The 26,996-nt window shown below is 39.3% G+C and overlaps 1 protein-coding gene across 6 annotated transcripts in view; it reads right to left on the bottom strand.

Annotated features, from left to right (window-relative positions):
• The window catches only part of TTC27 (tetratricopeptide repeat domain 27), a 105,150-nt gene that overhangs the window by 64,793 nt on the left and 13,361 nt on the right, over positions 1-26,996 (bottom strand). For 5 of the 6 annotated variants that reach the window (XM_089529711.1, XM_089529708.1, XM_089529710.1 and 2 more), the window contains exons 6-9: positions 23,231-23,395; positions 13,429-13,565; positions 8,757-8,869; positions 8,014-8,080 (exon numbers count right to left, since the gene is read on the bottom strand). In XM_089529711.1, the coding sequence (XP_089385837.1) occupies positions 8,014-8,080; positions 8,757-8,869; positions 13,429-13,565; positions 23,231-23,395 (482 nt within the window). The remainder of the gene's footprint in view (positions 1-8,013; positions 8,081-8,756; positions 8,870-13,428; positions 13,566-23,230; positions 23,396-26,996) is intronic. The other variant, XM_089529712.1, reaches the window with a different exon arrangement.

Here is a 26,996-nt window from a genome sequence, read left to right on the forward strand (position 1 = left end):
TTTAATAATTTTGTGCATGAAACAAAGTCTGTACATACTGAACCATCAAAAAGTAAAGGTATCACTATCTCAACCAGCCATGAAAAATGTTTTGGATTCTGTAGGATTTTGAATTTTTGGATAAGGGATACTCAACCTGTCTCAGCAAAATTATTTTGTGAACAGTAACTGCTAATTATGTATTGTTGCTGCATTTAATTACCCTCTGACTTCAATGCTTACAATTCTACCTCCCACTAATCCCACGTTCCCTATAAATGCCAAAAGTTCAACATAACACTTTATGCATCTGATGATAATAAATCTGTTAGTTTTAAACATCCCAACCTAATTTGTGTTGTTTCTGCTGCCTCAAATTAACACAGCTATCTATCTGGAAATTGTGTATCAGCTTCATTTAGTATTTGCTTGATGAACATCTGGAAAGAACAGAGCCAAACTAACCCCAGGCTCCTTCTTATCATTGGCATCGCAGATGACAGGCAGCTTCAGTATTAGGCAAAAAGATGGGGTTTCTAAACTGTCTCTCAGGCTGAGCACTCACCAAGGTGAGCAGAAATGTTGAGTATGACCAAAAACATTTTTCTAGTATATATTATGCTTTGACCAACAAAATGTATAAAAATGGAAGTTCAAAGGCCACTGTTATAGAACCAAAGCTTCCCACTCAGCTCCCCAGTACAAATGGACCACCAATTACAATTTAGCAAAAGAACATTTGTTTGAATCAGTCCCAACAATCCATATGAAATGTAAGTTTTAAGACACAACACATATGGTGAGCACTTTTTATGGTTATACCAACGACTCAGTAAACTAAGATGAAACCTAGGAAAATGACTCACAGAAGACACAGCAAAGCCAAGTGAGAAGATCTCTGAGCACAAATACCACCAGGTTATCTACAATGCTGTCAGAGAAAATAGTGACAAAGTTCCTAACTGTACTGGGGAGGCGCAAGATAATCCATTTAAGTGAGTCACAGAGACCACAAACCTGATTTCACATATCAAAATTTTATACTGTATCACTAAGGGACTACAGGATTGCTGCTTGTTTACTGATATATAACACACAGCATTTTAGCTAGGGGAAGGAAAAAATGTAATCCAACTGAACATAGAATGGCCAAGGTTTGCAAGTCAACTTGTCATATGGGAACACTTGGCATTAATTATCTCTATTATATTGTTGTTGGAGAGCAACTGTTTTATATTGCTGTTATATTGCTGTTTTTCTGCATAACACTGTTTCACTATAAATTTTGTAACAGATTTTACATTCAGTTTCTCTTGACTTGAGTGTAAACTGCATGACAAAATGAATTCTGACATATAGTTTATCCTTACCAGCTGTACAAGAGCCAGCTGCGTTGCAATAGGAAAGACACATTTGGCAATCACAAGTCAAGGGATAACAGTGGGGGTGAATTAATTTGCTCAGACCTCACCTCGCAAAAGCAAATCATTTGATTAAGATACTCTTCTGAAACAATGTCACAGTTCTATTGCGCAGGACAAGAGTCAAGAAGAAGGGGCATTGAACTCAGCCAGTTGGTTTGCTACCACATTGCTAACAGACTGACAAATGTGAATGGGCTCTCTTGATACTGTAATACTAATAGCATATAGGCTGAACACCCCTTCTCCTGCCTTCTTACAATTCAGCCTTCTCTTTTTTTTACAGCTCATATCAATAGCTGCCATCAAATCCAACCAGCACAGCTAATTGTCTAGAGCAGTGGTTCTTAACATTTTCTTTATCAGGGACCCCCTTTAAACATATCTGTTGCCACAAACCACCAAGACTTAACTCAAGATTTAAAACACTAACACTAATAATAATAATACCTAAACACTGAACCATTAACAATTACACAACCATTAAACCTTTGCTCAGAGACACCAGAAAGGGAGGGAAGACTTTTCTCTTGCTTCTTCAGTTTCCAGCTGAAGCGGATTGAAAAGTAATGTGCAAGCCCAGTTGGCTCCTGTCATGTTGCTGTTTCACTGTGGGGAGGAGGTGGTCTGAGCAGCCTTAAAGTCTTTGCAGATCTCCTGTGAGGACACTGTGCACTCCTGGGGGGAGGGTCCCTAAACTACAGGGTAAGAGCCACTGGTTAAAGTGCTGTGAGTTGTACTACAGCTGTGAGTTGTACGACATATCACCTGGAGAGCACAGGATTGAGGAAAGCTGTAATAACTGGTTGACACAAACACCATGAGATGCTTTTGCTCTTCCATAGAAAGCAGACGCATTTGGATGTGAGATTTAGTCATTTTACAATAGTGAAAGGGCGGGAGTCAAAGCTGCTATATACATAAATTATTGTCTGGCTGTAGAAAAGCTGTTTTAAACCTCATGCTAGAACTTTACATGAGAAAAGTGAAATGAACTACAAGATGTCTTTCATATGTATAATCTATTAGAAACATGAAAATTACTAGAGTCTACATATAGTAAAACTAAGTAAACACTTGTGTAGGCTGTTGCCCAAGTTAAAAGAATTACCGTAACCATTATTCTCCTGTTTATGGTTCTTTGGATTCCACCCAAAATATTTTATTTTTCATTAGCAGCATACCCGTCAAGTCACTTATGAGACAATAGTGAATGGGGTGGGTGGATTAAAAATTGATTCCCAGGGGAAAATATGATATGTATTACATTAGAACAAGTAAAAAAATGTACAGACTACTTCCCTTCCCATATTGAGCACTAATATGGATAATAAAAGGATATTTGTCCACCTGTCCTGAATGGGGTCACGCTCCCCTTGAAGGATTCAGTTTGCAGTCTGGGGGTGCTTCTGGACACGTCGCTCCACCTTACATCTCAGGTGGATGCGACGGTAAGGAACACTTGTTATCAGCTTCGGCTGATACGCCAGTTGCAACCCTACCTGGGTCGGGGGGACCTTGAAACGGTGGGCTCTGGTAACCTCTCGGTTGGATTTCTGTAATGCGCTCTACATGGGGCAACCCTTGTACCAAACCCAGAAGCTTCAATTAGTGCAGAATATGGCAGCAAGGCTGGTCACTGGTAGCTCCAGGACCAGCCATATAACACCTATTTTGCAAGATCTACATCGGCTGTCCATTCGCTTCCGGGCGCAATACAAGGTGTTGGTTATTACCTATAAAGCCCTAAATGGCTTGGGCCCAGGGTACTTGGAGGACCACCTCTCCCCATATAATCCACCCCGCACTCTCAGATCGGCCGGGAAACAATTGCTAAGGGTTCCCAAGACGAGATATATCTCGTCTTCTCAAAGGGCATTTTCTGTCTCGGCCCCGCAGACCTGGAACTTCCTTCTCGACAACCTCTGCTCTGTCACCTCCCTTGACCAGTTCAGGAAGGAACCTAAGACCTATTTCTTCCAACAAGCTTTCCCCCATGTGTCTTGACATCTGTTTTCTCCCCATTATACAGTTGCTATTCGGCAAGTTTGTTTCTCTGGTTTTATTTTTGGAAATTGGATATGTTTTATTGGGATGCTTTTTATGATGTTTTTAACTTGGTATGTTTTATATTGTATACTGTTTGATGTATTCATGTTGTAACCCGCTTTGATCTTTGGAAAAGCGGGCTAGAAATAAACAGTATTATTATTATTATTAATATTATTATTATTATTAATGAAAAATAATATTTGATAAAAGTGGCTTCAGCATCTGGATCACCTTCCCACCAGAAAGTATTCCATCAGTCCTCACAATTCTCCTTCCTTTCAATCATCTCCTTCTTAATTCTGTTATCTGATTTTTCTAATGTTTTCCTATATTGCATCAAGCAAGTGAAGACTAGCAGCAAACCCTGAACAAGACAGAACATTTAAACGATAAGATAATTAAAATTTCCTTATACAAGCTGGAAATATTTGAAGAATGGACAAAGACAAGAATGAACACAGCCCAATTTTATGCACTATGGAGGAAAACAATGAGCTGTTTTAATATATTCTTAAGAAATCAAAACTCAGAGTTTATCAAAAGCAGAAATGTTTTCATTTCTGCATCTTCAATCAGAGGTAAACACTAGAAAGAAGCTGGAGACACTGGTTTTAGCTCACTGCTATTTAAACTGACAACTTAAAATGGAACAAGGTCAACCTTTCAACCATTTTCATTATTATTTTTAAATTATTTTCTTGAAATCTACTCTTGAAGTTTTCTAAAAACATTCGTCAAAGCATATTAAGGTGGCTGATTCATTTAAAAATATATAATAAACATGCATAAGGGCAGATTTATTTGTTTAAAAATGGATCCAATGCAAAAGAACTTAATATAATTTCAGTTCTTAAATTGACTCTCCATTAAACACCAACTTGATTCACTTTTAAGGCAAGGGTGAGCAAAGTGCAGACTCTAGCCTACATTGTGTAATTCTTAAAGTTGATGTTGAGTCCCCGAGAACTTAGGGTCCCAAAGAAAATTTAGGGGGGGGGGTTCTGAAATTTTGTTTTACTAAAAATTTCCTCTGTTCCCATACTCCCTTCCTTAAAGCTAGCAGATTCTTTTTAAAACAAGGGAAAAGTCAACTTTCACTTTGCATTCTTGTTCAATAAAGATTTCTCCTCAGTATAAATTAGCTCAGGGAGACTGAACCATGTGGTGAAAGTGCCACCTGATTCTTTTATTTTCAGTAAACCCTTTTTTAAATGAAAATGCTTTTAAAATTTCAGCAGGAGAGTGGAGGGGGCAAGGGGCAGGTTCAGCCAAGGTCATGCAGAGGCCAATGCAGTCCACCGCCTGACCTTATATAAACATAAAAAGAAAAATTAAAAGGTTTGGTAATATTGGCCAATATATAAAAATATGTGTTTAATTTTTTAATGCACATACAAAATAAAAGTTTAAACCTAGCAGTGAGTAAAATAAGGCAAACCTCATGTGGGAGGGTATTCCTAAATTGATATACACTGGCTCATTAACCCTTCTCCATAATGCTTTACCCCAGTCTGTAACATTCATGCTAAATTATCACATGTAGGCACATACTGCTTCCCTTTTATGCAGCCTTTCAAAGCAGAATCTGGAATGCAGCACCTCCTGACTAGCATATCTAGACTTCCAATGGTTCTTCTTTTAAATTTTGGGTGTGTATTCCTCTACTGCAAAGTCCTCTCTCACATACAAGATTTCCCCACCATACAGTATGTTTCTAGCAGTTACTCTTGGGGCAGGGTGGGGATGGGTGGGTTTATGAAGTCTAAATGAGAAACTAACACCCCAAAAATAATAACAACAAACAAATGAACCACTGTTTACAAAATCCTGATATTTCGTTAGTGCATCTGCAATATATTTTAACTATATTTTATAACATTCACTTTCTGGATTGCCTAGACATAGGCAACTGTTTTCCTTTGCATTTCATAAGTATTCTATATAGGCAAGCACACACAGCTACAATACAGAATCCTCTTCTGGAGGTCCGGACTTGTGTTTCTTAAACAGCCTTCCATATCACATAGCAGGCATTTTTGAATGAAGAAATTATTTTTATTCTTAGGAGAAGTCACTATCTGTATCATCTCTTGAGAGTGAATTCTAATTTGAAAGAGTTTCCATCAAGTAGCCCTAGCATATGCCTCAGACTATTTAGATAAAACAGACGTACATAAAAGATAAGAGATAACTGAGAATGCTAAAGTTCCACTTTTATTTTTCAAGAAGCTGCTTTAATTATTTGTAAATTTTGCAGTTGTTAGGATCATAGAATTGGAAGGGACCTTGTGGGCCATCGAGTTCAATCCCCTGGTCAGTGCTCAATTGTTAGCCATTTGTAGTTGCTGAACGTCAGCTAGAACAACAGGAGAGGCAAAATACAGGATACAACACTAGTATCTCATGTATAGGTGTTCAATACAAAACCTTAATAATCTGTACATCCAATAAAGAATCAACTATGTCTTGTGATTTGTAATGTTTTTGTTGAGACATCAACATGGCTGTTAGAACTTCGACCTACAATGCAAATGCTGAAGTGGTGACTTATTCACTCTAAAAGGATCTGAATGGATTCTCATGCTTCAGGGTATCTTGAAAAGACTCCCTTCTTCAGGATAATTATATTAAGCAGACATCAGATGAATGTATGACAACCATCTAACCAGCCTGCAGATTTAGGAATCCACATGTAGGCTGAGAAGATGCCTGCTCACACATACACATAACAGTGTATATGATGTTAGAACAGCTAAGGTAGGATATTGTGCTTAATTTTATCAATCAACCTTTGATAATAAGCGTTTGAGATAACTAGTGTTCAGAAAAATCATGGAAGTCCCTGACATCATTATTTAATGTTGTTTTCTAGCTGTGACAGAGGTTTGATTTCTTTATCTGTTGTAAGCATTATAGAGTTCACACAGAAGAAAGATGCTTTGAAAAGATTCTTTCTTATGCCAAATTCTACTGCAAAATATATTAAGAACTTATAACCTTACCAAAAGACACTGAAACCAGCACAAAATATCATGGATTGCCCACATGTGGTGTAAATTAGTGTTCTTGAAATTAGCAAATTAAGTGGTGGACATCTTCGCTGGCCAACAGCAGATCCACTGGAGCACTAATTTTCAAATAATGAACCACTAGATGGCATATACTGTATATTCCTTTTATGAAAAATTTGCCCAACAGATAAGGCTACATTATTTCAAGAGACAAATAAAACTGTATGAGAAGCACCATACAAATATATGCTTCTGCCACAACGTGCATGTGGTGATTGTAATTAATTTCTTCCCTGGTTACATCCCCACAGCAATAGTCATTTAAAACTGCAGTACAGCAATTAATAAAGTGTGTCTATTAATCAAGCCTTCCAGATATCATAATTTTGAAAATGGCTAGATAGAAATGAATGAAAACAGGGTTTACTCATTAAGCTCACAGTGGGAGGATTAATGTTCTATTTTCTCTTGCGAAAAGATACCTGGGAGTACAGAGAGCAGATCTGAAGACAGATGGGTGTTCTGACTGATACAAAGGAACTGTTAAAATACAGAATCACCTGAATAGTTTCTGGACTTCAGCCACCAGAAGAGTAATATTTTGGTAACGTGCTTATTACAATTATATTCCAAGAAATAGGTAAGTGCTGCTGAGAAAAAACATGTCAACTGATTTTACAGGACATGTAGTTACTAAGGTAACATTCACATGGGGACTCCAGCTCCCACCATCTCTAATTAGCAATGGATATTGGCTCTGCTGGCTGGCATATGGGGTCACATAGTAGAGGATGGAGATGATGGGACCTGGTGTATAACCCCTGGGTTGAGGAAGGCTGCCAAACAATTATCAGAATTGTAATTTCTTGTCACACACAAACAGAGGACAACATGTCATTCAAATAGTACAGAACTGTTCATGGTACAAGCAAGAAGTGTTTTCAATAAATGTTGTTGTGTGCCAAATATTTATACATATATTACATTCCGCTCAGATTCCCAGTGATTGGGCGGTATATAAATAAATCCTATTATTCCCTGTTCTATTAAAAGCTTCCAATCCAGCAGAGCCTCTCCCACTGGAAGGGGAATAGGTGCAAGTGATCTTCATGGATCTTCCTCTTATGCCTCTTTCCCCCACCCCAAATCCCTATGTTTCTTGAAAATCTTCTCCAGTCAATTGTGGGACTCTCTATAACATTGTTGAAACTGGTGCTGGAATCTGGAAAAAGGTGAAGCAGGAAAATGATGAATATTGCTTTCATCCTGCCATGATGGTTAGAGAAGCCTACGCAGAACTTCACATTGGGAGTTCTCTTATGGGCAGTGGATACAATGGCTCTAATATATGTGTTTTCCAAATCTTTCACACAGTTGTGGATGTTAATTATGTAGGATTCCCAATTGTGTGGAAAGATTTGCAGATGTCCATTTCAGACCATATACTGAACAAGAAAAAGGTAGGAAAAGGCTCCTCCTCCATTCAATATATATAACAGATTAAATAAAGTTCCAGGCAATCCAAATAAAAAGATAGATAAATTGCTTACTGATGTAAAAGCAAGCACCTCCTCTTCTGTAAGCTTATGGACTGGGTTGTTCTTCTGAAAATCTATGCTGGAAACAATAACAATATTTTTATTGTTAATTTTCAATAATTCTGTTTAACTTGAGGATATATTTGGATAGAAAACTTAAATTGTTAAAAATAATCTTAAACAAATTAAAATGATAGCTATGTGAAATCAAAATAATCATCACACAATCGGCTGTTCTGGGTGGAATAGAAACATCTAAACTTGTAAATGTTTCCAGCACAACAGGTATCTACAGCATCTGCCACAGAGTACAGAAAGATTCAAATTTTGAATTACAAATTCCAGTGGCCATGATGGTTGAAGGATTTAGAAAGTGAAGTCGAAGGCTGTCATGGCCAGCATCCATAGTTTTTTGTGGGTTTTTCGGGCTATGTGGCCAGGTTCTAGCAGAGTTTCTTCCTGACATTTCGCCAGCATCTGTGGCTAGCATCTTCAGAGAAAGAAACTCTGCTAGAACATGGCCACATAGCCCAAAAAACCCACAAAAAACTATGGATTTAGAAAGATCCCATTCAAAAAAGTACTTTTCCAAACTCTGTTCCAGCCTCCCCAAATGGCTTTGTATATTGCAACATGTATGGAGTCGTCCTTCTCTGAAACATTTTTTTCACAGGCAAAGTTTTACAAAACACTTTATTATTTTTCAGAAGTCAGGCATTTGAAAAGATGATGGATGGAACCAAGTATCCTCTTACCAAATTCCAAGGATAACAGCAAGCTCTTCAGCACATAGGTCAGGCATCTGGTTCTGATGAGACTCCGCAAACTTTATTTCATTTAGCACGGTGTCATCATTTAAAGCATAATTCTGTTAGGAAATACAGACAAGTGATAAAGTGCATCAGAAATCATTCATCTGTTTGGAAGTTGCAGTAGAAGTAATAGTAATAGTAACAAGAACAGCAACAACATTAATAAAATACTTTGGACAGTAGCAGCAGTTTTAACATTTCCAGGAATGTCAATCCTGAACTTGACAACCTGGTAAGATTTTCTTGGCTAGCAGAACAGCAACTGTCCTGAAAATGATTAAAAAAAAAAGTAGGGCAGTTGACCGAAGTGTGAATTCAAAATAGAAGTTATGGTATGTAAAATAACAGAACCATTTAGAAATAAATTGTGCATTTATCTTTCTAATCTTTGAACTAAGTGATTTTCAAATTGTACTCCGGTAATCCTCAGGTTCTTTCAGAAAAAAATCAATAGTGGTAAAAAAAGTTTTTATGAAAGACTGCAGCACTGTAGTATTTGTTTTCACTACAAGTATATCCAAATTGAGCACAGGATCTGAGCAAATATGTAAGCTCTATCTTCCTAACATTCCTCTATCCCTTACTTTTTGCCCCCAAAGGCCTTTTAGGAGGCAAAGGGGGCATTTTCATCATATTTTAAACCCCTGGGATAATTTTAGGCCCAGGAGAGTTTTAAAAAAAAACAATAAGAAGTGGGAGGAAGTAACTGCCTGGTCCAATTCCTGTTTGGAAAAAGAAATCTCTACCAGGTCTAAATTGGACCAAGGTGGCCAAAAATGTGGCACCCCCCCCCCCAGAGGGCACTGAGGAAATTTGAGGGCAACAGGTCCCCCCAAAATAAAAATTATTATCTAATCTGCAAGTCAAATAATAAACCGTCCAGTGTTCAAAAGTCTATATAGAAGTTGTGAAGTCGAAGGCTTTCATGGCTGGCATCCATAGTTTTTTGTGGGTTTTTCTGGCTATGTGGCCATGTTCTAGAATAGTTCCATCTTGACGTTTTGCCAGCATCTGTGGCTGGCATCTTCAGAGAATGTTTGCCTGGAAAGGACTTGGGTATATATATTGTGTGACCTGGAAAAGCAGGAGTGATTGCAGACCCTCCCACCCTGAGGCCTGCCATTAGCAACAAAACAATATACATGCAAATCACTTCTATTAACATAAACAAGTTGAACCAGGAGACACATTTCTGACGTGACTCCAGAAGCCCTTCTATTGCAAGGTAGCAGCAATCTCTAATGGATCTCTGGGTGATGAACCAATACACTGGACTCTTTCCAGGGATTTGCTTTTTTTTTTTTTTGGGGGGGGGGTATGGCAAAAAATGCAGACAGCCACACTCCATATTATTAAATGCAAGCGACATGCATGTGAACTCATCAGTGTGTCCATCTGCATGCACCACCACTGAGTAATAGGGAGCATGGTCATCTGCAGGTAGTCCTGGGAGTCATCAGGCAGACCCAGCAACATCAGGGACTGCCTGAAGGAAGAGGCCCCTTCCTCCTCAACTGTCATCTTGGCCTCAGAGGGAGTCATCAGGCAGACCCAGCAACATCAGGGACTGTCTGAAGGAAGAGGCCCCTCCCTCCTCAACTGTCATCTTGGCCTCACAGGGAGTCATCAGGCAGACCCAGTAACATCAGGGACTGCCTGAAGGAAGAGGCCCCTTCCTCCTCAACTGTCATCTTGGCCTCAGAGGGAGTCATCAGGCAGACCCAGCAACATCAGGGACTGCCTGAAGGAAGAGGCCCCTTCCTCCTAAACTGTCATCTTGGCCTCAGAGGGAGTCATCAGGCAGACCCAGCAACATCAGGGACTGTCTGAAGGAAGAGGCCCCTCCCTCCTCAACTGTCATCTTGGCCTCAGAGGGAGTCATCAGGCAGACCCAGCAACATCAGGGACTGCCTGAAGGAAGAGGCCCCTTCCTCCTCAACTGTCATCTTGGCCTCAGAGGGAGTCATCAGGCAGACCCAGCAACATCAGGGACTGCCTGAAGGAAGAGGCCCCTCCCTCCTAAACTGTCATCTCGGCCTCAGAGGGAGTCATCAGGCAGACCCAGCAACATCAGGGACTGCCTGAAGGAAGAGGCCCCTCCCTCCTCAACTGTCATCTTGGCCTCAGAGGGAGTCATCAGGCAGACCCAGCAACATCAGGGACTGTCTGAAGGAAGAGGCCCCTCCCTCCTAAACTCTCATCTCGGCCTCAGAGGGAACGATCAGGCAGACCCAGTAACATCAGGGACTGCCTGAAGGAAGAGGCCCCTTCCTCCTCAACTGTCATCTTGGCCTCAGAGGGAGTCATCAGGCAGACCCAGCAACATCAGGGACTGCCTGAAGGAAGAGGCCCCTCCCTCCTCAACTGTCATCTTGGCCTCAGAGGGAGAGATCAGGCAGACCCAGCAACATCAGGGACTGCCTGAAGGAAGAGGCCCCTCCCTCCTAAACTCTCATCTCGGCCTCAGAGGGAACGATCAGGCAGACCCAGTAACATCAGGGACTGCCTGAAGGAAGAGGCCTCTCCCTCTTCAACTGTCATCTTGGCCTCAGAGGGAGAGATCAGGCAGACCCAGCAACATCAGGGACTGCCTGAAGGAAGAGGCTCCTCCCTCCTCAACTGTCATCTTGGCCTCAGAGGGAGCGATCAGGCAGACCCAGCAACATCAGGGACTGCCTGAAGGACGAGACTTCTCCCTCCTTTGTCACCTTGTATTTTGTATTGCATTAAGATTTTTACTGTACACCGCTATGATCATTGCGGAATAGTGGTCTATAAATAAAACATATTATTATTATTAATTATTATTATTATTATTATTATTATTATTATTATCATTATTATTAGTCAAATCCATGGATCACCAGCCCACCCACAGGAAGGGTCCACTGTATACAGTTCTAGTTCTACTTCAGTTAACAATCAACTTAGTTCCTTGGCTTTGATTATCAACAGAAACTTTGCTACAAGAGGTAAAAATAACATGGAAAGAATAAGGATAGTTTCCTACACTGCAAACAAAACAAAACAAAAACAAAGCAGTTCAACGTGTTTTAGGAAACTTTTTATTCAAAACAAGCACTATGCACATGTGAAATGAAACAACCAAATCAGGTATGTCTCAATAAAGTGAACAAAAACATTTTTAATCTTCTAGAAATCACCTGAAAGCTTCATCCAAATGCATCGTGGGATTATTTTCTCCCTTCAACAGCCTGTATTTTCTTTTCTTATGATTTCCATTTTGGTGGCAAAATGTATAGATCTTTGCTTTGCCTGTGTGCTACAGTAGGTTGTAAAGGAAACCAACCCACTTTCCCCCTTTCTTTCTGTTTTGCTCTTCCCACATGCTCAGTACATGATTTTGGAGACAACTGTTTACCTTGCCTGTTGTTGGTAAGCACATAAGTAGGATCACCTGGAGGAGAATCTCATTCTTCCCCAGGTCAAGTTTTATTGCACTGTTTACTACAGATATACTGCTGCAACCCAACTCTGAAAGTCTGTCTTTCTCCAGCTCTCTTTCACCATCCTCTCAAAGCCAATGCTGCAAGCAACCAACCAAGCAAGCAAACAAACAAACAAAAACTCACCTTCCAGCTAGATAAAAGACAAGGGATGGGGTTCGTGTAAAAAAAAACTTTGTAAAAAGGTGCTTCTTTTTCAGAGGCTTTGCTAACTGAGGTATACCTGTATAAATATTTGAAACTAAAAGGTAGCATGGAAATTATAATTTCATGTATCATTAGGATCCAAGTAGGTATCTGAAGTCTTGTGACTTGATTCTTCATAGTTAAGGTTAAAACATATTGATATATCCATAGATAAAACATGCCTTTACTTTAGGTCATTAGCATTTTTCACTGCCCAGTTAATACAAAAAATATACTATACATTAATATAATTGTAACATAAACATGCATTGTGAAGTCATCTTTCAGGGCTCATCTACTGGCCAAAATACTCTGGGCTGTTCCCATCTTGTCTTTTGTTCTCAAGGTATTCTGGCTCTGGAGCTGCCTTGGATTCCTTCCATCACCTCCACACTGTGTAACAACATGAGGAAACTGTTTGCACATGTGTCCCATTGTGCCACTTGGTGCCACAGCCGCTGGTGCAAGCTACTCTCTCTGAAGTCAGAAATGAAGCGACCAACAACAAACGCATGGCTGGGTGCCTTGTTGTGATTTCAAAGAGAGTGGCTCCCGGCAGATGCTGACTGGCACAGCGGGACATATGTGTAGACAACCACCTAGCATCACTACAGTGTTCCAGATTTTCCTGCAAAATCTGGGGCAAAAAGTGAAGGTTTTTGCACTAGTTTAAGGGAGGGACAGAGCAGATTTACTGCGTAACTGGCTTCACATTGTGAAGACAGCTTATACTCGAATTGGGAATTTGACCCTATGTCATGTAGACAGGTTGCAGTGAAGGCAGAAGAAAACTGATTTAATTGGCCCATGTAAACATACCCTCTATCATCCTTAGAAAAAACACAAATCCTTTTATGCAAGAGAACAAATAATTGTACAGTCAGACAAAGAAGCCAACATAGCAACTAGTTCAGGAGCATTCTGCATGCCAAAAATGGTTTAAAACCCTTTCAGTTCTTTACCTTAGTTAAATCTTCTAGTGGAGTAGGTGCTGGACTCAGTTCACGGTGAGGAAGGAGAACATTATCTTTTCTCTGAACATCTAATATTAGTTGTGCTACATATTTTTCCTGAAATCGTGTCCTTTTACCGAGAGCACCTGCAGGAAATTAATTGTTAAGAAGAAATCAGAAATACAGTAGTGCATTTGTAGTTAAAAGCAAAGGTGGTGTAATGACTGGGCCCTCCAGTCATTTGGGAACTTCTCCTGAATTACAAAGGGTTAATCTAGGGGGAGGTACATGCTAATGAGAGCTGACATCACATGCTAATGAGTAGCTACATCATAGCTGACGTAAGGCTCACCTGGCCAATCAGCAGTGCCAGAGCGGCCGTTTCAAAAAGGTTCCAGGAGAGGACTTTAAAATACTCTGTAGGACCATGCGTCCTTTGTTCTCCATCTTTGTGTTTGTTTGGGGAAACCAGCTGTGTGCTTGAGCTAGGTCATGAGGGCCAGCTCCTTGCATCTGAGACCTCCACACGGACTGCAAATCCTATCACTGTGTGAGTAGCCTAGGGAATGTGTTAGCTAGTGCGTCTAGGCTTTTATTATGTTTATCCTAATAGCTTGCCTGAATTGAACATCTTTGTAACGATGCTTTCCATACCTGCAAGGCAAGGAGGCGTTGCATGAAAGATACCTTCCTATTCTAATCTATTTCTTTAAAATAAATATCTTTCTTTAAAAAGTATCTGCTGACTCTCTTTGCTCCTGGACACACGTCTTAGCTCGGGTGCTGTTTACTGGTTGCTGTAAGCTAGCAAGGAAGGAATTTAGAAAGGTCCCTAGCAAGTCTCTGTGTGCTTGGGGAGACGTAGTTCATTCACTGAGCGGTGGCAGTGGAAAGAAAAAGGGACCCCCTGTGAGTAATAGTCACGCACAGGGCTAATGCCCCCAGGGGTCACCACAGGTGGGGAGCCTTTTGCCCTGAAATATTTTGGATTTCAATTCCAAGGGATTATGGAGAAGCACTCCAAAACAACTGAGGCCCCAAAGTTCATACTTTGAAGCAATGGTGACCCCTCATGGGGTCACCCAGTGCAGGGCTGTGCTCACCCCTTCTCCTTCATTGCTGCGGCCTCCTCATGAGGCATTCACTGCCACCTTGAGGAAGCAGGGCTGGGCGTGCTTGGCCTTGTCTTTCCTCACGTGGCAGCAGTCACCTCATGAGGAATTGCCACCACAGTGAAGCAAGGCTAGGCATGCTTGGCCTTGTCCTTCCTTGAGGTGGTGGCAGTCTCATGAGGAACCACTATCACCGCAGGGACGCAGGACCAGGAATGCTTTCCCTTTCCCCCCAGTGAGAGGATGGCCCAATTGAGTGTCAGCCCTCTTCCAGGGTGTCACCTAGTGTGGACCATACTACTGCACCCCCTATTGATGCCACTGCTTTGAAGGCACAGTATTTTCTGCTGACATGAAACAGACATGAGTTTGGTCAGTACCTAGATGGAAAATGGTCTGGAAACATCATGTATGCCATTATCAGTTCAATATCAGAGGAAGGACAAAAACATCTTAAGAAATAAATACAGTAAGATGTAAAATTTGGAACAATGCCCTTGTGTTTCACAATGTAAACAGCATGGTTCAGTAAGTAAAACAACAAATGTGGCCACATTTTATAAACTTCAGTCAGAGAAGAAGTTGCAAATGAACACTCCGTTTATTCCAACAGTTTATCTATATGGCTTAGGATCTAGATACCTGAAGGGCCACTTCCTCCTACGCAAACCTGCCTCTGCATTGAGATAGTCTTCCTAATGTTCTTGCTTTCAGAATAAGACAGGTGGTGTTTGGAGAAAGCCTCCTTGGATGGTAATACCTGCTGCAGCAGCATCTTTGCAGTGCTGCCTTGTTTCATGACTGACCAGCAATTGAAACCAGGCTGTTTCTAATTTGCTTAGGTATTTGATTGATTTAATGCATTTCTGCGGCTAAACTTTCATGGTTTAAAAACTACGTGGATTTAATCAGCATAGTGTTACAGCTTTTATCAATTTTTTGTTAAGTTACTTGATATTTTTTTAAACATTTCTATTGAAAACCATCTCTCTACCCTATCACTGTGATCATGTCACCTGTCTTGTTCCATGGGTTCAATCGTCACCTTCTACATCAGCCTCTATTTTCAAATCATGATTTGTCTTGAATGTTAAAGGTAGCCTAAATAAAACCAATTGTACCCATATTTTAGAGAATACAGAACAAGATGTAATTAGAATATTGTTGCCAGAAGTGATCATTTTGACATTTTTAAAAATAGAGTAATAAAAAGAAATTTAGATTTCTAGGGGAACAAGGTCTTGCCCTGGACTTGAGTTTTACTTGAGGATTATGTACCCCACACAGGGAGGTACCTTAAGCCTTTAAGCAGACAGCTAATTTTTTGATATGCTTGAATTGACACTTGTGAAGGCCATTTGTCAAGGTGGATAAAGCCTGAACTAATTCCTCTTCTAAGACTGGTAAATCAAATTTGTACCTGCCTAAATAATCAGCTGCCAGAGCTTCCCCAATAACATGTTCTGCAATGAAGCCATAGGAACTCATAAGTCAAGATGGGATGCCTTCAGTAACACCTTGTCTCTAGCAACACTCATTTTGAATTCTGATCGTTTTCTGGGGTATTAGCTACACGTCCTAATTTCGTAACATCTACAAATTTGACAAGCATGCCCTCTATTACATCATCCAAGTCATTGATAAAGGTGTTGAACAGCACTGGGCCTAGGACAGAACCCTGTGGCACCCCACTGGTCACTTCCCTCCAAGATGAAAAAGAGCCACTGGTCAGCACCCTTTGGGTTCAGCTAGTCAACCAATTACAAATCTACCTAACAGTAGTCCTCATTTTACTAGCTTGTTTGCAAGAGTATAATGGTGAATTTTGTTGAAGTCCTTACTGAAATCAAGATATGCTACAATATCCTCTTTATCTACCAAGCTGGTAATGTTATCAAAAAAAAGAGAGATAAGATTAGTTTTGAGGAACCTATGCTGACTTTTAGTGATCATGGCATTCCTTTCTAGATGCTTATATGCCTTCTTTTTAACAATCTGCTCTAGAATCGTTTCTGGTATTGATGTCAGGCTGACTGGGCAGTAATTGTTCAGATCCTCTTTTTTTTCCCCTTTTTGAAAATGGGGACATTTATCCTTCTCCAGTCTGCTGGGACTTCTCCTATTTTCCAAGAATTCTCAAAGATTATTGACATTGGTTCTGAGATTACATTTGCCAGTTCTTTTAATACCATTGTAAGTAGTTTACCTGGCCTTGGTCACTTAAATTCATTTAGATTGACCAAGTATTCCTGTACTACCTCTTTACCTATTCTATGCTATATTTCTACTACTACATCATGTGCTCTATTTTCCTCAGTTTGAGCACTGTATTCCTTTTGTCAGAAGACCGAGGCAAAGCATGTATTGAATATTTCTGCCTTTCTCTGTCCCCGATAGCATTTCGCATCTCCTCCATACAACAGCCCTACTATTTTCTTCTTCTTCCATTTGCTATGGACATAACCCCCCCAAAAAAACCAAAAACCCTTTCTATGGTTCATTTGCTGTATGAAATCTAGAGAGAAAGTGTCATTAAAATGAGATCCATCAACTTTTAACATCTTGCCATGACTCCTGCTGCTGCTGTGAAGTTTGGATACCACTATTCTCTTTAACCATCTGGTCCAAACCAAACCAGCTGACATGAATGTTGGTCTTTCTTGGCCTTGGCTTACTTATTTTTTTAAGTTTGTAAAGCATTATCACAACAAAATATGGTTCCTCTCCTCCACCCACAGAACTATAAAGCTTCCACAAAGACCTTCATTAGCTCACACTGAGGCTACAGTAACAAATCTTGTTTCTGACACTGGCAAATCCATTTAACCTCACTAATCAGCATGCTGCCATCAAAATAACTTCCCTGTTCCTTCATTCTAACCATAAATAAACCCACACATTTTGGGTCTTTGCTAACTTGGTTTCTGATTTAAAACATACATCTTCTAAGCATTACTTACAAGGGCTGCTCTGTCATATTATATTTTTAAATTATATGGGGAATACCCAAGTGTTTTTAGGAATATGTTCAAAAATACTGACTAAGCTTGGCAATACCAATGTTTGGTTTTTTTTATGTAATCCAGAAGATTTAATGCTGTCTTGTTGGTGCACAAAGAAGGGATACTACACCATACAAGAGGATTTCATTCACCACTAATTAAGTTTGTGGTTGAACAGGATGGCATATGTCATTCATGTAAGCTACCAAGAAGGTCAACACTGGCATGTTTATGAAGCAAGAAGAGTCCATGCAACATTAGTTGCACAAATTACAAACCAAAGAAAAAACAGACAACAGCAGCAATGCAAAGATTTGATCTACGGCCATCTCGTTAATATAGGTACAAGATTTGGGCAGCAATTCATTACAGTGAAGTATCTCTAAACAAGAATAACTGAAGCTGTATGTGCCCACAAGTGTCTGGACCATAAATGGAAGGGCAACACCCAGGGAATATAGTGTGCTTTTATGTGTGCCTGCTTTAATCTTGTTTCAAACCATCTTAAATCCTGCTCTTGAAAAAAAGGAGAGAAAGAAGTCAAATACATTTTTTAAAATTAAAAATGCAACAGCATTAATTAGTAATCATGATCATGGCAGCCAAAAGGATAAATGTAGCATCTCTCTCTCAAACTTTGATCCAGGAAAAAAATCCCTCCTCATACATTATTTCATTGGGAAGGAGGAAAATCCATTAGCACAAGATACTATTTACAAATAAGCATTTAATATCATGTCTAGTTTGGCCCTATCTCTTGCTTGCCTGCTAACCTATATGAACAGACCCAAGCTTTGGAAGTAATGAAGATGTGCTCCTAAGATAGCTAGTGCTGGCTTTCAAGGTCTCTTTATTAAGGCTCTAAGATGTTACAGAGTAAATCAGTTTAAGACAGTGAAGAGCTGGAAAGTGTTAACTTAGTTTATGAAGCTCTTAGGAAGTTGTGCATAACTCACCATTTGACATCAACATACTAAATAATTAAAATACAGCAGGTGCTATGTGTTCTTTAAAATTAAGTTGTACAATTTTTGCTTCTTTCTTTTCTGGCATGAATTCACAGGTTACTTTCGTGAGGACAATTATATTAAGATCAATGCCCTTGTAGCTTGAACACTCAAGAAAAACTTTAAACAAACAAACAAAAAAATCTATACAGACTTTTTTTTAACCCCGATTGATGGTCCACATGGGCCTGCACATTAAAAAAAATAATGAGAAAACACACACATACATCTTGAAAATATTATTTTAATTTTACTGAATGACCCATAACATGAGTGTTACAATTTTCCTGTATAACTGCTTGCTCACTAATCTCTCAGGCTTATCTCTTATAACGACAGATAAAATGTTTTATTGTACATGTTAATGTCTTAAAGGAAAACACTTATGTCACCCAATCTAGATGGTATGTAGAATCAAAAAGAACCTGAATTGAAAGTAGAAACTTGAACTAGTAAATAGAAAAGGAGAATTACATATAAGTTTAGCTATAGATGCAAACCTTTCATTTAATGAGTTATGGGCTTTGTAGCAAAGCACAGAAGAACAAATCAACAACATAGCTGTATTTAGTAGGCAACAGTGGGGCACACGCATGTCTTTTAACACTGTCTAAGAGGAGAAAATGAAGCTCTAATTAGAAAGAAGAACATTACAAGAATGGAAACAAAGGGGTGGCCTGCACCTGACCCTTTTCTTGCTGGATTGGGGACAGGGCAGCCTCGCCGGCAGCCCAGAGAATCCAATCCAGTGCTTTTCAGGACCATGGAGAAGCAGCAAAATGCCACTTCTCTGTGGTCCTGAAAAGGAGTGTCCTTGGGGCTTCATGCCCCAGGACACCCCGACAGGCGCAGCCATGGGAGAAAGGGGCCACTCGGCCCGTTTCTCCCATGGTTTTATTTCTGCGGCCGTCTGGTTGCCACGCAGGAACGCCGCAACCAGGAACTGGCGCTGTCATGATGCCACTTTGTGTGCGTCATATTTGGGTGCTCAGTGGCGGCATTGGCATCACGGTGGCTCCCATGTAGATGGGAGGCCGCCATGACAATGACGCCACATACTAGGGTTGCGGGGCGTGCAGACCAGGCCAAAGACAGTAATCCCATTTTAACTGGAGAAACAGATAATTAAGTCATCATGCAAACCATGTGTTCTCTTACAGGGCCATAATATCTCTCTGCAATGGTGCATTTGTTGGTGTTCCCAGTGGTGCTGCCTTAATAGGTATGTCAGGGCAGCCAATTTCTATTCATTACTTTATACACTGTAAAGCAGGTAAAATTGGTAACTGAAATTTATCTCAAGCTTGGATTCAGAAGGCATGAATGATGAATTATCATTTCTTTGGCAAACTACTGATATTTAATTGTCCATTGCAGATCCTAAAGGAACAAGTCTGCAATTATAACTTTGCATTAAGCATCTGTCATTTGCAAATGAGCATTTCTGTTCTGTTTAAGAATTATAAATGACAGTACCTTTTTTTCCTCCAGCTCAGACTCAATTTGATTAAAATCACAAATACCAAGCCAATTAATGTTAATTTAAAATAAAAACACTGTATTTTGTTGTGCAAATGCTTCTGTTAAGTGCTTCTGTTTAGGTTCTTCAAGTTCACCCAAGCTTACCAGCTGCAAGTCATAAAATTATCTCACAATGTTAGCAATTCCTCCACACCATGTAACTTTACAGAGCATGCTAGTGAAAAGACAAAAATAAGAAAAAAGATGCAGGAGCAGGGAGGAGAAGGGCATGCAAGCTATAAATAGTACTGGTACTAAAATAATTAGGTGAAAAGGACAGAACTACCAAGCATTAATTAGAACTGAAGATTATGAGATGCTGAACACTTTAGGACAACCTTGCCCCATGGTGCTGCCCTCCAGATGTGTTAGACAACGGTCATGCTGGCTGGAGATGGTGGGAGTAATAGTTCAACACACTGGAAGAGAATCAGTTAGGGAAGGCTGTCTAGAACAACACTACTTAAAGTCATGGTCCACTGACCCCTGCTGGTCTGTGAGCCATTGACTCCTGGCCTAGGATGAGTTTTCAGGAAGCTATCTGAATATGACACTAATATGGCACAAATATGGCACTGTTACCTGGCACACTGGGAAAAGGTTTGCTGGTCCACCATATCAGATAGCTTGAGAAGCCAAACTAGTTCACACGTCAAAATCTTAAGAGACTCACTTCCCCCCTCCTTCCCTATGCTCCCAGTGAAGTGAGCGAGGATATCTGCTTTCTCATTCCTATGAAGAGTAGCTCCTTAACAAAAGGAAGGAATTATTGCCAGAGGTAATCACTCTTTTTCCTTCCTGGTTTTCAGTATCTCCGTTGCATGGAAAATCTTACATCACTTCACCATATTAATTTTCACCCACCGCAATCATTGCTCTTTTTTCTTAATCTCTGTCTGGTCAGATGCATGGCTCCCCAGGATAGGACAAGTTTCTCACAAAGCAGTTCTGTTTCTGAAGAAGCCAGCCAGAATCCCAGGATTTACACTTTCCCAATGAGGTGAATCTCTATCAGGTATCATCATCCTCAAGGGAGGAGAAGCAGGTGTCAATGCAACAATGCCTACTATATCATGTTTAAATTTACTTTCTAGTGTTAAATATTCTACGCATACTCTGTTCCCAAACCGAAATTTGTCAACAAACTACTGAAAAATATGTTCATCAGCAAATTAAATCTTCTGTCCTAAAATTTAACTATACTATTGAGTCACAGAAATAAGAAATAATACTCTTCTATGAGTTAATATAGGCCTATGATCTACGATGAACAGACATTGAAATTTTAAAGTTTAAAATTTCAAAAATTCTGGAAGCTGTGATGAAATTAAAGCAACATTACTCACATATAGCCTGAATGTATCTATCAAATAAGCTCCCTAAAATGTCAACAAATTCCTAGTAGGGGCACTAAAATGGGGAAAAAATAGCAATCCAGAACTATTGTAGTGGATCACCAAAAAGAAAGATCTGAAACAGTCCCTTTCCCTCAACGTGCCTTACTGGAATGGACTGTCACATTTTGTTCCATTAATTCATGTGAGGATCCTGTCTAACCCAAACCTAGAGCAGAGGTGGGAATTGTACAGTCCATCAAGGCCTTTTGCATAGCTCCTGGGACCCCTCAGATTTTTTTTAAAAAAACTGCTGTCAAAATAATCAAGCCTCTGGGAAAACAAGAGGCTCCTATTTAATAAAATTTCTGGGAAGATTGCAGCTTTTAGTGCCCAAATGATTTTTTTAAAGGGAGGTGGTAGAAGTGACTTTCAGAAAACACAGTTTTTCAGAGGATTACCCAACATCTGGAGTCAGTATTTTGGCAGCTCAGAGATCACCGAGGACAGTGTTTCCATGAGTAGAATTCTTTCAAGGAAGTCCCATATGTTTTTGCCTTGATCTTGAGAACTTTGGGAGAGGATCTCCCATCTTTCCTATGAACACCTGAGGTATACTTGGTGGATACTTGAGAGAAGGTCTTTTAGCATGAAATTCCTTGCTAAAAGAGGCCCAGGAAATCTATTTAATGGCCTTCCACTAACAATAAAGACATTTTAATTTAGACAATACCACAAGCTGACTTGAAAATAGGTTGTACTTGCTTGAACTGTAAAAGATATATAAGGGAATCCTGTAGCATTTCTGAGACTAAACAGGAAAAAGATTTTACCATAAGCTTTTGTGGACTCTAGGCATCTGCTGAAGTGGACGAGTGCTAGAAATTTCTTTTTCTTAATTAACCTCTCATAGGAAAAAAGACGAACACAGCTGTTGTTGTGTGCCTTCATTTTTTTTCTGACTTATGATGACCCTAAGGCAAACCGATAATCAGGTTTTCTTGGCAAAATTAGTTCAGAGGAGGTTTGTCTTTGCCTTCTCCCATGGCTGAGAGAATGTGACTTGCTCAAGATTGCCCAGTGGGTTTCCATGGCCAGGTGAGGATTCAAACCCTGGTCTCCAGACACATAGTCTAATGTTCAAACCACTACACTATGCTGGCTCTCTCGAATACTACTATTTGGTTTTTATTGGTTGCTTTTATTGATTTCAGCAATCTTTTAAATAGTTTTGTGTGTGTGTGTGTGCCTTTTTTCTTCTTTTGTTCTGTGTTTTCTTGCTATTTTACTGGTTTTTAAAATAATTATGTTATTAGCAGCCACATTAGCACTACTGGGTGGAAAAGTGAAATACAAATTTAACAAACAAATAACGGCCACTGGATCCAAGTTTATCCACTTCAAGCCTATTGTCCTGGACAAAGACTCGATCACAATATAACTTACTAACCAACAACAGTTCAAAGAAACATATGTAATCTAAAGCTATCCCAAGTGCCACTACTCTGACCACAGAGGGGGAGAAGAAGAGGCACACTTCCATCATGCCTAGGCTCCGGAAGCAGAGGAAAGACCCTCCCTCCATTTCAGCTGCCACTGGAGAAAATGCCAGCCACAAATGCTGGTGAAACGTCAGGAATAAACTCTTCTAGAACATGGCAATATACCCCGAAAAACCCACAAAAAACTATGGATGCAGGCCATGAAAGTCTTCAACTTCACAGTTTAAATAGTCTTTAGCATATTCACTATTTCATTCTTTTTAAAAACTTCAAGTGGTCTATGCTACTTAAGTGTTAAACATTAATGCTCAAGAATATGGAAAAGAAACATACCTGTCAAATCAATTTGTAACTTGGTTATGTCTTTAGCTGCATGGAAGTGTTCTTTGGCTTTTTTATACTCATAATAATTCAAAAATGTGTAAGCGCACTCTAGATGGAATTGAACAGCAAGATGCCAACATTCATCATCTGTGAACAAAGTCTCAATTTCAAACACTGCAAAAATCAAAGAAACAAAAGGAGAAGACATTGAGAATCAGAATATGAAGGACATATAATGAGAAGTAAAGAAAGACACTTTGGATTTGTCACTTAGGCCACAAAACAACCAACACAAATGTTTAAACCTACTACCTTCCTGGTTTTCAAATAGACTTTAGGAAAAGCCAGGGAATGTGTGCACTCCCCAGATGTTAACAGAATGCTAAGATGAGGACTGCAGTCCATCATAATCTGCAGGGCCACACTTTCCCTATTCTTGTTCTAGAGAATCTATTTAATCATCTTATTTTATGGTAAACAGACGTCCTAATTAAATCAAAAAGGGTAAAGTAAAGGCAGCAGACATTTGTGTTCTGTTTTCACTTCTAACAGTGAAACCACAAATGGACTGCCGTTATTTTGCAGATTCTTTATAAGCCGAAATTGATCGAACACAATCCATACACAAACAATGTTTCCAGACTATTTTGCCTTGAACAGACTGTTACCTAGAGTTGAAGAACCGGGTCAGAAGTTGACTTTCTAACAGTAAGGTTAATGGTTAATAGCATTATTTTCTAGGAATATATAATGCAATGTAATGAATTGAATTTTAACTGAGGTAAGCTGCTCTCACTGGTCTAGGAGCAGAAGATTAGGAGATAAATAAAAATATTAGCAATAGTAATACATCATAACTAAACTTGAACAGGCAAGGAGCTGAAAAGAAGGGGGAGAAGGGATTACTTAAGTCAATGGCACGTTTTCAATCTGAATCTTAACTGAAAAGATTGCAAACATTATGCCTGCACTAATCCAAATCCATGTCACCCTTTAAAATAAAGTATTTTCATATACTGTATTCCCTTTCTTAGTAATGGATTTCAGACTTTATACTAGACTGCAAGCAATTATATTTGGACAGTGATTTTCTAAATTATGTATCACATGAAAGGAAATCCTTTAAAATACTAAACATGCAGTCAAGAAACCCATTATTATTCACATTTCTGAATAATAACTGCTTCATTTTCTGACGAAGCTCATCAACTCTTTGGAACAGTGGATTAATCTTAGGCATATAGAGACATCTTCACCCAACACACACACACCAAAAAATCCTGCTTTCCCAGAACTAATGTTGTTCACTTTTAAAAGCTTTGAGCTCTCATAAGCAGCTGGCCAAGGTCACAGACAAGATAAAGCAGTAATATAACCCTACTGCAGCCACAGAATAGTAAGCATGCAAAAATGCTCTACCTTTATACCTTTTTCAAATACAAAGGCAATTTGGATATTTATACATTTGGCATCAAAAGCCTGAGATATCTATGTATAAAAAATTACCACTCTGCACTCAAACTGAATGATAGTTCTACTAAAGGTTTTCTATTTAAGAAACTGGCTGGGCTCCATGGTCCGTTTTAAAAATGAACATTACAAGGTATTAGTAATAGCTGAGTGATGTAATTTCTATAAAAAGATGCTTAGCATACCTGCCAAGTATAATTTATTTCAAGGCACTGCTTTCAAGTACAAAAGTATGAGATAGTCAAATTAGAATGTGTCATCATATCAAGTTAATTTGCCTTTGTCTTTACAGTCAGCATTAACCACTTTCAAGTTTAGAAAAGACATTAACAAAAATGTCTACTATAGACTCAGTAGTGAACCTGTACCATTTCCTTCCCCACCTGTGGCAGCAGTTGAGATCATACTGCTTGGTTGCTGTCCAGAAAGCAGGGACAGACTCATTAAAAAGAAATGTAGTGTTGTTTGTTACACTATATATGCCATATATATGTATATAAACTTACAAGGCTAACAACATTTCCAAATATTCTTTACACCTCGTTGAATTAGCAGACATCACATTCCCAGACAGTACAAGTTCGGCTTTTGACAAATCTGTAGCTGTTAATTTGGTATAAAACAAATGATACTAGTACTACTGGGATGCTGAAGTTACCAGCTGTCTTAATGTTATTACCTTTTTGTGAAGAACAAATGAGTAGGTAAGTTGACATATTTATGGGATTCTGTCTTGTTGGTGGAAGTGTATGCAAGTCTTTAAGGGTTACAGAACCCGTGCAGGCAGAACAGTGAGGGAAAATACACCCAGACACACCCAGTGATTACACACTAGCTCTTAAGAGATGTCCAGAGTCGTTTGTATTTGGAAACTCAGTAAAATTCAATCTTGCATACACCACTTCTTCTTCTGGCTGTTTGTTTTTTAAACCAGTTAAGGACAAGCCAGAATGGGATTACTTTAGTTTCTGGCACCATACCACGTTTAAGTATTTTCTGGTGGGACAGAAGTTTAGGCTGATCATGGAGGGCTGTTCTTATGTTTAATGAAATTTTATTCTATTGGCTTTATTTCATTTTGTAAAGTATTTATATCTAATCTGCATCCATGTGAAGCAGAAAATCCAGACTGAACATCTAAATTAAAACGGTAATACAGTGGGCCCTTCATATTCACTGGGATTTGGTTCCAGGACGTCCCATGGATAACAAAATCCATGGAAACTCAAGTCCCATTAAATATAATTACTTAGTAAAATGGTGTCCCTTATATAACATGGGAAAAATCAAGGTTTGCTTTTTGGAATTTATATATTTTTAAAATATATTTCAAGCCATTGATGCTTGAATCAGTGGATAATAAATCCATGGATATGGAGGGCTGACTGTATCTGAGGGCCCATACAGCCAGGCCAAAATAAAGCTGCTTCGGGCCACTTTGGATGTATTCTGTTTAAATGATGCATGCATCCTAGGAGGCCAGAAGCCACACCAAAGCCATGCTCCAGCCACACGCATCATTTAAACAGCATACCTCCAAAGTGACCCGAAGCAGCTTTATTTTGGCCTGTCTGCATGGGCCCTTGGTTTCTAAAGGGGTTATGGCTCCTAGAAAGATAATGCTATTTTGGCTTTTCAAAATACTACCCCACCCATCTAAATCTTACTTAGCTGAATCCCACTGAAAATGTAGAAACAAATTCCCAGAAAATGGGGGCAGATTGGGCTATCAGTAAAAAAATGTGATAATTACAATGGACTGTTTCAATGATGTTAACTGTATTTGAATGGACCCTAATTGTTCAACTTTAAATAATTTGTTACCTTTCTATTCTTCCAATTAAGAGGTTACTGATGCTTTTCTTCAGCTGGCTATTATAATGATAAGTGAGAAGACTGTTTTATACTGCTTACTGAAATAACTTTCCAATTACTATAATACACTGGTATTTAGTGCATTAACTGGATCATTTAAAAGTAGGATTTTCAAATGCAATTTTTATTGAATACCAGAAGCCTACACACTCCAGCAGGATGGGTTTCATCTTCTTCACACAAAGCTATTGAACATTCTGTTATGGGGACACTGAGATCAATCCAATGGTATTTTGTTTTGTGTTTTACAAGATGACAAGGCGCTTATCTCTAGCAAAACAATATGCAATCATTATGAATACAAAAAGGCTAGTGATCACTTGACCATTATGCACTGAAATCCATTTTTTTCAGAATTCTCAGATTTAAAAGAAGTCATAAAACCAAGTCATATTTTATGAAGTGGCTTCCTGTTTAAGCACTGAAGTAC

This window comes from Sceloporus occidentalis, unplaced genomic scaffold, assembly GCF_023333645.1.
Source record: "Sceloporus occidentalis isolate IW3139 unplaced genomic scaffold, rSceOcc1.0.p SCAF_6, whole genome shotgun sequence".
Lineage (NCBI taxonomy): Eukaryota > Metazoa > Chordata > Lepidosauria > Squamata > Phrynosomatidae > Sceloporus > Sceloporus occidentalis.